Below are 15,407 nucleotides of genomic sequence, written 5' to 3' on the forward strand. Positions count from 1 at the left end.
CACACACACACACACACACACACACACACACACACACACACACACACACACACACACACACACACACACACACACACACACACACACACACACACACACACACACACACACACACACACACACACACACACACACACACACACACACACACACACACACACACACACACACACACACACACACACACACACACACACACACACACACAGATAAACATTGACCCATTTCATGACCTAACTGGCCATCAGGATGGGTGGTCTACAATGCTGGCAGCAGCAGCTAAAATTTAGAGGGACAGGGAAAGTGTCTTCTCCGCTTTCTGGGTAGCGCAGACTAACCTATACAATATTTTTCCATAAATCCATCATGAAATGCAGGCTTAGGCTGACTTTGGAACCCTGTAGCTCTGAGCTAGTGCTGTTACAGCCACAATACTTCATGACTGTGTTGTGTGCGCTTCAACTTCAACTACCCTTCATGTACACATTGACACCCGTCTTTTAGGCCTAATCAGTGCCGTCATGTATGTCATGACACCTGTACTCCATGGGTTAATTGTTATAACACATGTATCCATAAAAAAGAAGCTATTCATTTAATTAAAGTCCTATATTATCACAATATCTCACATATTTGAATAGTAAATGCAGATTCTGTAATGACAGGTATCTGTGCCCCTCCTGCTTCAAGGCTGAGTGAGTAAGGGCACAGTGTCTACCAGCGTTCTTGTGAGGCCTTCCACTGGAAAAGAGAGGAAATCTGTTACTTTCTTTTTCATAAAACAAGTTTTATTTTGTTACAAATAATTATATAATTTTTTTTAAGACCATGACTGTGTAACTCGGCAATAAAGAAAATAATACACATACACAAAAAAAAAACATTATTGCCACTCAGTCACTAAGAATGTCCTATTACTACTATTAGCAACAGATGTTACTTCTATTTATGGCTGGTAATATCAATATTTCAATATTTTAAGTGTTTGGATTCCAGTTACCAAAGAAAATTCAGGAAGTATTTCACAAACAAGGAACTTACAGTGTGGTAAGTAATTTGTTGTGGTTAGCCGAGTCAGGAAGTTGACAAGGTACCTGTGTACTTGGGCATATTGAGTTTCTATAGCTGATAATTCACTGCAGCTCACACGTCCTATGTCTTTCATCCATAGCTGTCCTAATCGCTGAGACAGCCAAAACACCTATAACAAGAAAATGTGTATTTTCAATTCATTGTATGTACTAACAAGAAAGTTGCACTTTTTTGCCAAATGTTTATATTTTTCAATTCTTTCTTCAAAAAAATGTCTCATCTGCCTTCCATATGTTAACCCATTGGTCGCGGTATTAAAAAAAGGTCTGTGCAGTAGGATGGCTGTTTTACATGTCTGGCATGGTGCCATCCGCGTCTATGACCGACTCTGCCTTTGCAGCAAATCATGCCATCCGCTGCTAATGGGTTAATACATACATCATGCTTATCACACTGCAACCAATGATAATTTGCAAATGACTAAATGTATAAAAATTGAATGACAGGTTCATGACAAGTGGACAGCAGATGACAGAGAAAGTAAGAAGTAATTTCCCTAACCTTATTGAGGACTATTTGCAGTGGTGATGAGGTCTTCCCACTACCCATCAGACAGTTTGTGATCAATCTGTTCAACAGCTTGTCGTGTTCTGAAAAAAAAAAAAAGTAATAAAACTAATAGGTCTTCTATAAATACTTATAAAGTGGTCCCTCTTCCTGAGCCCCCACACAACCATCTCTTCCTAAAATTTTCAATTACAAAAACAGGATAGTTGTAATGACGACATTATTTACCTGTAATGATAACGTTTAGAGGAGGCCTTGAAAGAAACAATTTCTCTACAGCTTGGTGAAACGGCAAGAGGACAGTGTTAGCAAAGTGGTCATGTAGCTCTCTGGTGAAGCACAATAACCACAGGCGCAACAGCTGGAGTCGGTGAAGTCTTGAGCGTAAAGGACCGGCAGCATCTTCAGTATTGACTCCTGAGCCAATAACTGCATTCCAGCTTGCTAGGTCTGGAAAACACATGAAAGTAAACTATTCAGAAAGTTCTTCAAATGCCTCATACAACAATTATATATCAATTTAATTGTAATGATTCATTATCATAATGCAAGCATTCTTTTTACCTGAATACATACATTTCACATGCACATACTATATCTGCAAACTATCATATTCCAAATAAATTGCAGAATAAAACAAAAACTTTAACAATCTTAGTTTCTTCACAAATCTAAAACAACTTTCCTACCCACATACTAACCTTTGAACTTTAACCTTTCGAGTCCATTCGTTGCCCTTTTAATGCTGAGGCAGAATCGGAATAAGATGTTGTATTGGCTTAGGACCTTCTCACTCAGCAAAAAATTGACTGGATAAGGTACCTGGAATCAAAATGTAAAGGTTACCTGGTGACTTGCCTTTTAAATTGGCCACTTCTACATTGGCTTGATGGAACATTTTTCTAATCTAATTATTGTAAATACATTCTTTATTCTTAATATAATGCTTTCTGGGTAAATATAACTGAACCAACATATCTAAAATTTAAATGATCATAAAAAGGAACATCTTTATTTAAACTAAATATACAGCTTTGACGAGCTATAATTCAACTCTTTTTTTCTTTTCTTCTTTAAGTTTAAAAAGCATCACAGGCAGTGCTAGGGTTTGATTTTAAAATAAATAGCTACAGTCATAGACCAAGCAACTTCTTCACATTGAAAAAACAATAATTACCTGATAATTAATACTTATGTCTGGTAACCCAGCTTTGGAGAGTGGCATTGTTGCTGAATCACTTGCAAGCTTGGTCTGCAAGCTGCTTTTATCCTGCTCCTCTTCCCTGGCTTGGTTACAGTCTTTGCTTAGCGTGCTGTCCACTGTCACGCTTTGATTATCAGTTTTGTTCTCCTCAGCAGAACTCGTGAAACCTGAAGCTGAGCTAATGGAAACTGAGAAGAGCTGTGCTAGATCTGGGACAAGTCGAGCTACGCAGTCCTGGAGGTGGAGTGTCAAACTGATTCCATCTATGCTTTCTCCAACATCAATCTGTTGAAAATTGAGATTTTCAAAGATGCATCTACTGGTGTAGTCAAATACCCTATAACATATATTTCTGTCCAAAGTTGCATGTACTAGCTGGCAACTAATCTACATGATATATATCCTGCCACATTCTCATTATAATCCATTAATGGGTTTGCAAGTTCCCTAGATGAAGATTGAGAAACTTCAAGAAGAGTTACCTTGGAAAACAGATGTGTGTAAAATTCATGCATGACATCACCAGCTTCCATGAGGAGGATAGAGCGGACAGCCTGACAATGGCGGTCCACGTGATACTTCTCCAGCAGGACTTTGGTGAGGCGTGCACTGAGTTCCCCTTCCTTCTTTCTGATAAGGGGACTGATGGCAGAGGAAAGGAGGGACACCACAGATATTGCCCGTGGAACCTCTGCCATGTCCTCTATCATTCTGTAATATAAAAAACAGTAATGATTATCCATGCTTAACCCACACAGGACGGGTGGTACAGCATGTGTACCGCGCATTCAAAAGCCCAGTTGCCGGGCGGCACAGTATTGTGCCGGCTATTCAATTGATTTAGGCCTAATAATTCGAACGCCCCGGCATTTGGACATTCTAGGCTAGAAATCCCCCGTCGGGAATGGGTTAATAATTTTCTTCATTACCATTTTCTACTATTTTCCAAACCCCTTCACACATGGTTATGGAAAACGATCATATATAAAATTCCAGTATATCCCTGACTACACCTATCAGTCTTTATGCACTACTTCTAGGCAATATTAAATCAAATCTTACATATGAGATCCATCCAGAATATGTAGTTCATTCGCAGTTGTGTACTCTGGTAATTACATCATCATTTACAGATTATCTGGAGAAACTACTGAACTATACACACTCTTGAATATTAAATTCTTGTCATCATGCTTAGAGAATCAGAAAAAAAGGAAAAAAGTTAAAGGATACATTATTGTGCATTTGCCTATGCTTACACTCCCCTTGTAACAATAATTAGAATTACTGCCATATGTTGTGTAAGATACAGGTCTGTATACTGATTAAAGAGCTACATGTAATTTCAAGAAAAGACTAAAGTGAAAATATTTCATCCATAATATTGTAGTGAAGTAATTAAAGCATAAATCAAAACAATTGACACATCAAAGGATCTACTAACACTAGGTTTATTCTTTTTACTAGAAGATACATTCTTGTACATTTCAATTCACTGAAACCTTCCACATCCTTCCTAGCCCACAATTGAATGCCTCCTTCCTTCCATACCTGGTCCCTGATTCCTTCTATTTCCTCCCAAACCTGTTCACTGAATCCTTTTGTCTCCTTCCATACCTGGTCACAGAATCCTTCTGGGTAGACAACTTGGGACTGGAGGTTGTCCCACTATCATCCATAAAGGCAGCAAGGAGAAGGGGATCCACTTGCTGGTAGTGGGATACCAAGTGTTGGTCTACCTCTGTCAGGGCACTGCAATCATCTGTCATCTCTTCACTACTTCCAGTATTCTCATCTGCTTTTTCACTGGTATTGGTCTCATATAGAGCATCTCGTACATGTTGTATAATTACCTCTTCTAATATCATTTCTGTGAGATTATATGAAATAAAAATGGTTGGTGTATCTTAGCTTGACACATCTGCAAAATACTAAGACAAATTAGCTCAAGTTTTTTACTCTCAGTTTAGGAGGATTTATATCATAAAAAGTTTCTGAGCTTTTTTCACATACCAGGATCCATCCTAGATTTCTTATGCAGATAGAGAATAGCTGAAGACCTAGGCAGGGGTTCGACATCTAAGACGGCAAGCAGCTCACGAGACTTCCCGACGGTGGTAAGTGCTCCAACCAGGGGAGACAAGAACTTCAGACTGTTCCTTCTATTAATAATATTTTCATCATTAACCATATGTCTGTAGAAGCTGCTTTATTTAAATTCAGTATCCCAAAATAGCCACTATGTACTAAGGAACATAAACAAAGATATAAGTTTAGAGCAAGTCCTACATGTCACTGACCTTGACTGTTTGGCTTCAGACTGATGGTGTGGATTCAAGATGAAAGCATCATGCCAAAATGTCTCATCATTCACTTTCACAGACTCGTTTCTGCAAACGGAAAGAAAAAAATAATCCTAAAATTTTAAATTGCAACACTAAGTATCATAATTCTGTGCAATATTGCTTTATTTTCCTAAGTACTATCCTTTATACAATTAACAACAAATAACAAAAGTTACAAAAATTTAACCCATTTGTGGTATTCAATGTTATTTGACATATTTCACTATCTCCTTCAAGCACTAGTCAAATGGGATTATGGGCCAAATTAATTCAGTGGAATTGACAAACTCCTTTCCCCCCTAAGTTCCTGCCTATTATAAGCTTTCCTACTTATAAGTAGCAAGTTGGCTGATGTGAAAAAGTAATACATTAATGGGCTAGTAGCTTGATATTATGTTGCCATAATCATTTTCCTTAACCATGAAAGTGTTAAAAATTATATCCGTACGACAACTCACTTCTGGATAATGAATTCCTGAGCATGGTCTACCAAGGATCCATGGAGAAGCCAGTTGTTTATGATGCTCAGGTAATGACGTAATGCATGCAGCAGCAGTCTCAGAAGCACTGAACGTACACTGGGCTCCCCTGCACTTTCTACGCTATCACAGAGTGCATTTATCAGTCTGTTGAAGAGATGGATTATGCTTATTAAGGTTTATATGTAAATGTGAGTTTTTCTGTCTAACTCATTTATATGTAAATGTGAGTTTTTCTGTCTAACTCATTTATATGTAAATGTGAATTTTTCTGCCTAACTCATTTATACATTAGACTATTGATAATCTGCTATGCTTTTTTGTGGTTTGACGTATTGTGAGATGTAAAACGTGTGGATATGACATTGTTTAGACAAATAATTCCTGTAAAATAGACAAATAATTCCTCCATAAAGGAAGAATATGCGCTGTATACACACTTAACATCATGTCACAAATTTATGGGAGACACACAAAGTTCAGCCAAACATTTTCTTCCTTGTAACAAAGAAAAAAGGATATATATAACTATAAACACTCCTCTTGTGCCACTTGGCAAAACAGCTGAACTGGCAGTAGCATCTTACATACCTCACATATGGTTAAAAATGTTCATGGCATCAACGTGTTGCCAGCCATTCACAATGAGCCAAAGCTCCTCACCTATAGCTTTTTTTTGGCTTTAAAATCTTACCCTGCCAATAACTTTAGCTTAGTTGGTGACTAAGTTTTCATTCTCTTTGAAATTGTTATGAAAAGGAAAGAAGCCCAATATACAGATCCAGGCTATAAGAAAAAAAAAATTCTTCAAAATACCTATTACCTCTTTGAGAATGTATTCACAAAGACTGAGATTACTGTCTTGATATCCAAAGGAAAAAATAAACAAAGGAAAATAAGGATAACACAGCATCCGATAGATGAGAGCAGTATGGGAGCAGCAAAGAAGCAGCTGGAAAGAACACCTAGGAGAGAGAACTAAAAGATAAAAATTACACACAAAGAAAGAGGGATGAGATTGGGCTAAGCCACTGTGAATCTCTCAGAAAAGGAAAAAAAGTACTTTCCTTGAAGACCAATCAGCAACTGGGAACAAAGACTTAAAGGTGGTAAAGAAGTGAGAGAGGTCTGCCTGAGTCAAAGTATTTGATAATAACAACAATGAATCATACTTCCTTTTCTCCTGTTACTCATAAACTTGTTCATGAATGATTCAGCTTTTGTCCCTTACTAATATGGTAAGACAATCAAACGTTAATAAGATAATAATGATATTATCATCAATGAAAACCAAAGAAATTCAGCTTGAACAACCAACCTTACTGCTGCTTCCCTTGGGCTGATTTCTGGTGTCATCACTGTCATAGAATTGACAGTAGCTATTGCTGATAAAGTGCGCAGCCATGGGTATAGTTCTCCTTCAAGCCAAGAGAGTGTACAAGTGGATTCTAAGGGAAAAGAAGGGATGTTAAAATGATTGCTTTTAATGGGCTCTTGACTGGGAGTTAAATGACACAATCACCTCAAATTCTAAATTTTAGAAGACTTTGAATTCATAAATATTCCACATCTTTCAATAATAGAAACATGTTTAATTTACAATGCCTATGGATTAGACAGTCAATATGAAGAAAGTTACAAAGAAAAATATTCATAATGTGCTGAGTTACATATGTCTTGATTACTGTGCTTTAGTGGGGAATGTGAAATGAAGACCCTATACATGAAGAAAGTTGACTGTTGTTAAGACTAGCCAACTTGCTTCACATGCCCAATAGATAGACAATCTAAACACCTGTGCAGCACAGTGGAGAGTAAATCCTAGTCACTCAGATTACATGCTTATCATATTATTAGCATAATTCAGTGGATCCAAACCTATAGCACAAGTGTGCCATGGCACTTGGAATAGCATTATGAAACCCACAAGGTCTTATCAGAAACTTATAAACTATTAGTATTTCATCAATAAACTGTACCTCATACAAGAGAAATTTTGGGGAAAAAGTATAATATTAACAGAAAAGTTTGAGGATTACTAGTCACTATCGTAACAGGGAAATAAAAGAAACTGTAATGTGTACTAGAAAGTTGTGTATCATATGTCCACAGAATGTAATATTACCTTGCTTCTTGATCTGATCTTCAATGGTGGCCAACTGCGACTGGAACCGGTGCCTCCAGAGTCGTAGCCCCGTGGCATATGCCTGAAGTGTGACTGGGAAGGGAGGATCCACACTGGGCACTTCACACTTCTTAAGGAATGTGTCTATCTCAAGCAACTGATTTAGAGGTAAACACAGTTCCTCTAAGAGTCTCTTTGCAGCTCCCTGTGAAAAGCAAATGCTATGAACAAGCTTTGTCTCCTAATCACATATAATTTACCCTGTCAGTGGACACAACTTATTAATTATAGACATTGTTGCACTGTAGTATAATGAGTTCAATATTCTACTTACCGGAGTCAAACTAGGAATAGTAATATCAGGATGAACAACAAAACCCTGCTCAGCATTGTACTGGAATACATGTGATGTGCTTGGACACATTAGGACCCACACTGTCTCTCTCATCACTGCCCATTCGCTCAACTGCTGACTGCTTCTATTGCCACATCTAGTTTCCCTGTTTCAGAGGATGTGGAGTTAAAGTTTCATAGACAGAGAAATATGACACAACTCAAAAAGCAAAATAGGGCTAAAGAAACATTACATGACACAAAAGGACAAAAAGATATGACATGACTCAAAATGCCAAAGAACAGGTCAGCCCCATACAGGAAGCAATAATAGTTCACCATAGTTTTGCGACATTAGCAGCAGGATGTGACGACAGTGGTGCACATTGTTGATATTTCTTGGATCCCCAATACTGTGTGTGAGTGTTAGCAGCCAACCAAGACTGTGCTCGGTGGCTCTGCTCCAGCAACTCCTGTGCCGTGGGAGCACGAGGGTGGCTGCATGAGTCCTTAACGACCACAGAATTCCTCTTGATGGGACTATATTGATTATATAGGTATTCATCTTCAGTTTCATTCTTCTCCTCATCACTCGACCAGTCCTGAAATGCCAATAGCAAAGGGTAATAAAGAATTGAAGATTCTTTGCTCAAGTGAATATTACTTTTTATAATACATACAAAATAACCTACAAACTTACAGATAAAGGGTGCTCTACCCCAACAACATATTCTGGTTCCCCTTGTCTGAGGTAAGCAACCCAGTCAATATTCTCTTCAGCCAAATGAAGTGATTTCACTGGAGAGGAACTCTTGTTCAGAGTCAGAGGTATTTCATCTTCACTCACAGGAACCTGTGTGGGGCTGTTGCTCAGGTGCAGCAGAAGTGATAAGAGAGACCATTCAATATCGATCTGAAAGAGATATAAATTGTATATGTGGATAGATAGAAAGATAGATAGACAGATGAACATACAGATATATTCAACACACACATCAACAAGAATTAACCACACTCTTAAGTAGCCATACTCATGTATATAAAAAAAAAAAAGTTGTATAAAACAAATCTCAATTTGATGCTTCACTTTATAAATATTTTGTGCAGATTCCAACTGATGAATATTTCTCAGAAAGTCCAATCTTTATTTTCCTTTTGATGTGCCTCTTGTCAATGTTTATGTACTTTTAAGATTTCTTTAGATAAGAACACACTATTATTCAGTGTTCCCTTCCAGCAATTTTGATAGTGTGTAAAGATTTTTCCCATTTTAGAATTCAATATTTATAAAAAAGAAGGTATAGTCATAATTAAAACACAGCTAATTTAGTCTCAGAAATGATTGTTAAATGTTATGACAGCCTTCCTTTTGTACATCATCATATCAAAAACAAGATCTTTAGTTCTGAGAAATAAAATCACAGACTCACTAGCTATTATATGCACCTCTAAAAACAAATATATAAAAAAAGAATGTAGTCACTGCCATACGGCTTAGACAGTTAGCAAGTATAAATCTAGGCAATTCAACCATAAGATGCAAATACCTACAACAAAATTACAAGTCCATCAGCATAACAGATTCTTACCTCATCATGGTCTTTAAAGAAGGGAGAAGCCAGGAATTTTGATGTAAGATTTTGCAGCTGTTGAGCTCTGTGATGCTGACCATGGATGCTGAACTTGAGCACTAGGCCATCAATGGAGCGCCGTACATTATGACTGTTCACCGCCAGGCAGTGGTGGTACAGCAGGTTGGAGAGGACATACTGTTCACTTCGGATGAAGTTCTCTTCCCCCTCCTGAAATAAATGGAGGATTAGAACATTTACATGACACTGACAATAATAGAAATATAGACACAGTCATCACATCTCTAAATAAATACAATTGTATACATTCGCTACCATTCAAAGGCAATATATTCAAACAGAGTATTCATCATATTCTGTGTCAATCAAAACATTTGTCAAAATATCAATCTAGTTGTTTACCTCTGAATTACTCTTTTATGTGTTTTTTAAGGTTCATGAAGCAACAGTTTGATCCTACTTTATGATAATGAAATAAAATGAAAGTTCATAGGTGTCTAGAGTAAAACAGTAAAAAGCTCAATTCCCTCTTTCTTTCAAAGCTCAATTACGGGAAAGCAAATCAACAACAAACCAATATCAATCGCATTTATTAGTAATTCTAATGCATATGTCATCACTCTCCAGCCATTAGCAAGAATCTTGGTAATGACAACTGAGAAATAATTAACAATAACTGCAAAAAAGTGGCAGATAAAAATGGATGTTTTGCTCTTAAAGTATAACAGGAAAATTCTTGGAACAAAGCCAGAATGATTTATCAAATTAGGTTTTTACCAATATCAACTCAAGAATAATTGGTATCATCTATGAAGTGATAATTGTTCTTATGTAAAGAGAAATATATTCTACATAATGAAGTCAATAGTCTAATCTTTAACCAGTTGGGTAAGCTGCATTTGTCTTAGTTGCCTTTATATATATATATTTTTTTTTTTCCCCAGAATTAGTGTATCTTTTTTTTTTTTTTTTTTGTCAAGGCCACACATTGGGAACACTCTTTTCAATATTTAGGAAATATAATTACACTGAAATGTATAAAAAAAAATAAATAAATAAATAAAGTGTACAAGTAAAATGGTCATTCAAAAAAAATTATAATAATAATAAATATATAACTCTCAATTTCATCAGCAAGAATCTCCACTAAATATGTTTCTCTTCTTCTATACCATTTTTTTAATGGATATATCATTAGGAAGATGTTATCTTTTGCAGCTTATAAATTATTTAAAATATCTGGATATTTTTGTGTATCTATATATTCAACCTAGCTTCTTGATTTGTCTTGTGTCTCCCATTAAAATTATACAATGTTGACTGCAATAATCTATTTTTCTTCTGGCTTCTCTAGTTTAATCAGCATCACATATGAGAAGCTGAGTAATTATATACACAAATCTTAAATTAATTGTTAACCCGTTGCCGACGGGGGATAGATTTGCTTACACTGTCTCCAGGATGGGTTTTATTTCTAAGCAAGGCAGCTTCTGCAACATATTTTGATTTTTCCCACTCCCTGTTAGTCCCTCATTGGAGAGCTAGAGCCATTTTTGTTTTTTGTTTTTTTTGTGTGTTTTAGTGTTTTTAGAAAGTTATATTTGTCATATCACAGGCTCCATCGATTCTGCAGTTGACAAAAATTGTAGTTCAGGGTCCATATCAACTCATTTTTTTCTTTATACTCGATGTGATAAAAGTATTGATGTTTTAGGGGAGAACAAAAAGCAACTTTATTTTTCGCATTTGTGTGCTGTCACGAATGAAATTTATAACCATCCAAAATAAAGAAGTAGGGAAGAGGAAGGAAATTTGTGCTTTTGACAGTGAGTGCCTCAATAAAAGGCATCCATACTGGCACAGGGGCACATTGTATGCATTGGGCATGGTGTAAGTCACCTTCCTTCTCTTGTTCTGCCTGCACATCTTTCATCTGCGGTACTTTAGAGCAAGAGGTCAGGAACTTGCTATGTGCCATCACTCTATAGAGATAGTGCTTGCTAGAGACCATAGATGGGTGCCATTCAAGGCTCTCTCTCCTGCTGGTGCTAGGAGAAAGTGGTGCCATCTAGGTTTTGTAAGTGAGTTGAAAACCATTTTGCTTAGTATTACAGCAGTTATAATAATTATGACTGCAATTGTCAACATCACTCACTCATTACTTATAATACAATAAAATAACATAGTGATCCAAAATCCCTGAACGCCATGATGTCCATTGTCAGGCAAGAGGTCCTGTGTCATGTATGACGAAAAAACACGTCATCCGTCGTTAACGGGTTAAGAAAACGTCATCCAAAGAAAAATTCTTGGCCCTATAAGGATAATAAACCAATTTATTTCTTTATTTTCATAAATATAAATTTACTACTGCTTCTGTATATTTACAGTCACAATTAACACATTTACATCCCTATAGAATTGTAATTTTACTTTTTTTCTTAACTAACTAACAAGTAATGGACAGGCCTTCCACTCAGATGGTCTATGTTCATACCTGGTTTTGGGAACCAGAAAATTTCCACTGTTCCCAAATATTATCCTCCCTGATGAATAGAGTATTGGCAACTGGGTCACTCATTCCAGCCTTCCTGCTGACTGCAGCCATAGCCAGGGCTCACTTGGCCACACATGCTTGAAGGGGGCACTGGGCTGTCTGCCATATGGCTATTCTGTCTCTTCATTCTGTCACTCATTGGCCCATATATTGCATAAATAAATCATTTAAATCAAATAGCAGATTAGTAGTAACCTATAAAGTGTTATTCACTGTGACAGTGGCTTGCCACAGTTTTTCCCCAGTCTTGTTCTACATAATTGTGGAATTATCTTACTTCAGCTATTAAAAGCTGACAGGCTGTTTTCCCACATCTTCAGCACTGTGAATGAGATTATGTTGTGTCAGCTACAGCAGACCATCTGGTGAAACTACAGTTCTATGCACTTCATGCTGATGCCTCTGTGTTTTATGCTCAGATAAAGATTAACAAACCTTTACTATATATATTCTGGGAAAAAAAGCTTGTACTGGTTTCTTACTTGGCAATAATTTGTCAGGGAGGTCTACAGCCTCTATCTTATCGGAATATGTCTGTGGAAATCTGATGGCCTTTTCTAGTGTGCCAACTGGAGTGATGTCAGTGGTAGACAAATAGATGTCTTTTACCAATTCATCTTTTGCTTCAGTATATTTATAAAAAATATTTTGTATTTGGTGATATGACTAATTCAAGTTAACACAGCATATCTTATGCAAATGACCATGAATTAGGAGGCAAAGTAATGTGACAAAGAGACTTGGCCTGAAAGCTCTGGGTATACCTTTCTATATCACATTACATTACATTTGCAGAAACAGACAAGAAATAAAAAATAAATTGAAGCAGATAAAAAAAACTAATAATAACTTTTCCTTCTCAACTCTAAATCAATCTCACATACAGCCACGATACAATAAGAGAAAGATGAAATAACAATGACAGTATAAGCAACAAAACAAAACAAGAGCAATGGCAACAATAACATTATAACAATAAAACATAAAAAATAACATAAGCCTGTAAACAATAGCAAAACAACAAGAGACTGTAAGCAACACCAAAACAATAAGAAACCGTAAACAATAACAAAACCACAACAAGAGACCATAAAAAATAACAAAACAAGAGACAGCAAACAATAAACACTAATACTATTCCAACAAATGAGCCCGTCTTATAAGAAATAACCTCACCTCAAATCCTAATACATGAGTGATGAGTTCCTTCGACAACTCATCAAACTTCCCCTGCATAGAGAGAGACATGTTGCTGCCTTTTAATCAAGCAATTTCCACATGTCTTGAGCACGAATTTACATCGATTTTGTTTTCGGCCGCACTTTCAAAACAACATCACGCAGTGTTGCTGAGGTAAGCTTCTGATTTAAAAGCGCTAGATTGGAGCGCTATAGATGCAGATCTATGTGTGGAGCTGGGTGTGAATATGTTAGAATGGGATTGTAGTATGTATGAAGTTAAGTTGATCTATAATGATATTCGCCTAAACATAGATAAAGAGAAATATATCCACCTGCAAATCCGCTAGTTTTAGCTTCTTCCGCTAATAGTTTGCAACGCTGTATTCTCGTCCTGTCATTTAAGGGTCCACATAAAAAGCAGGAAATTCTCTTTATATTCTAATTTCATTAATCGCGACAGATATATTGTGGCTATAATCTTTTGCTACCTTAATCATTGTAATTATTACCCTTGTCGTTCTCTTTGTCTATATCGTTATCATTATCATCATCATTATTCTTATTTCTTATCATTGGTATCGCAACACAATTAACACATTATTGCTGTTGTATTGATATTAGTATCAGCATTATCATCATTGTTATCATTACCATCACTGTTATCATCATTTTATTTGCATCATTAGCATTATTACAATGGTATTGTTTATAATTATTATCGTTGTTGTAATCATTACCATCATTATTGTCATTATTATTGTTATTATCATTTTCATCATTACAATCATTATCATAATTTCAATCATTATCATCATTGTCATCATCATACTATTATCAACATCATCATTACCATCATTATTATTATGATTATGATTATTAAAAAAAAACATTATCATCATATTTATCATTAATACTATCATCACTGTTATCATCATTTTTATTATCATTATCATTGTTATGATTATTTTCATTATCATTTTCATTATCACCATCGTCATTGTTATCCTGTATTTCATCACATACGATACTGCCAGTCTTGTCATTATCATTATGACCATTATAATTCATGTCATTATATCCATGAATAATATCATTACCATACTGTCATCATGGTGTTTTTCGTTATAAAAAGTGAAAGACTCAATGTTATTGTTATCATTTTTGTTATGATTATATCATAATCATCATTATCATTCTTATCGTCATTATCATTTTTGTCGCTTTTATCATCTTTTTCATCATGATCATCCTCATAACTGATGTTATCATTGTCATTATCAATATCATCAATATCATTATTATTGTTATTATCCTTCACCTCCTCCTCCTCATCATCATCATCATAATCATCATCATAATTATCATTACCATCATACATATGATTACTACTAACATCATGCTTTTCACTATCATCACCATTTTCACCATTATTATTAGCCTCTCGTCATCATGATAATCAATACTACTGCCATTATCTTAATGATTTTCATTATGATAATATGATAACAGGCAGAGGCTGTAAAGTTATAAGGGTCAGATTGCCTTTAGAAACCCAGTGTTAATCGGCATTTATGTTAACCAGTATGCAATATGCAATAGATTGACTAAGGGAAAATTTGATAATTAAGATATATAAATAAAGATAAACACTTCAATGGTGACTTTGCAAGTGACAAAGAGAGAGTCCAGATGGACAGTCGCTCCGTGTTGGAGTACTGTCCGCTGGTATGGTCATCCTTTCCTCCACCCTACTTGGGTTTGCTTGACAGGATCCAAGCTCAAGCCCAACGCCTTGTGTCTTGCAAGATTAATGCAAACGATCGCCAAATACACCTCCAACCCCTCCGCCACCGAAGTGAAGTTGCAGCGCCGTGCATGCTGCATAGAGCTCACAAGCAACATGTTCCCCATCTCGCCTCGCCACGACTTGATTTAGGAGTGGCAGCATCGTAGGATACGAGGAGCCGAGAGCTGCAAGTTCCCTTCGCCAGG

General features: G+C 36.2%; 1 protein-coding gene across 1 annotated transcript in view; it reads right to left on the bottom strand.

The window, feature by feature from the left end:
* LOC122248290 (gamma-tubulin complex component 5) overlaps window positions 1-13,577 on the bottom strand; it is a 13,599-nt gene extending 22 nt beyond the window's left edge. The window contains exons 1-18 of the mRNA XM_043008204.2: window positions 13,411-13,577; window positions 9,675-9,887; window positions 8,786-8,998; window positions 8,425-8,687; window positions 8,087-8,252; window positions 7,753-7,957; window positions 6,946-7,075; window positions 5,607-5,774; window positions 5,104-5,193; window positions 4,817-4,965; window positions 4,421-4,673; window positions 3,286-3,514; window positions 2,777-3,088; window positions 2,301-2,421; window positions 1,828-2,049; window positions 1,594-1,682; window positions 1,042-1,201; window positions 1-741 (exon numbers count right to left, since the gene is read on the bottom strand). The exon at window positions 1-741 is cut by the window's left edge and continues 22 nt beyond it. Coding sequence (XP_042864138.2) covers window positions 686-741; window positions 1,042-1,201; window positions 1,594-1,682; window positions 1,828-2,049; window positions 2,301-2,421; window positions 2,777-3,088; window positions 3,286-3,514; window positions 4,421-4,673; window positions 4,817-4,965; window positions 5,104-5,193; window positions 5,607-5,774; window positions 6,946-7,075; window positions 7,753-7,957; window positions 8,087-8,252; window positions 8,425-8,687; window positions 8,786-8,998; window positions 9,675-9,887; window positions 13,411-13,482 — 3,111 coding nt within the window. The 5' untranslated portion in view covers window positions 13,483-13,577 and the 3' untranslated portion in view covers window positions 1-685. The remainder of the gene's footprint in view (window positions 742-1,041; window positions 1,202-1,593; window positions 1,683-1,827; window positions 2,050-2,300; window positions 2,422-2,776; window positions 3,089-3,285; window positions 3,515-4,420; window positions 4,674-4,816; window positions 4,966-5,103; window positions 5,194-5,606; window positions 5,775-6,945; window positions 7,076-7,752; window positions 7,958-8,086; window positions 8,253-8,424; window positions 8,688-8,785; window positions 8,999-9,674; window positions 9,888-13,410) is intronic.
* Between the last annotated feature and the right edge of the window lie 1,830 nt (window positions 13,578-15,407).

Source organism: Penaeus japonicus, unplaced genomic scaffold, assembly GCF_977035675.1.
Source record: "Penaeus japonicus unplaced genomic scaffold, GWHDUDI00000001_assembly GWHDUDI00000009, whole genome shotgun sequence".
NCBI lineage: Eukaryota > Metazoa > Arthropoda > Malacostraca > Decapoda > Penaeidae > Penaeus > Penaeus japonicus.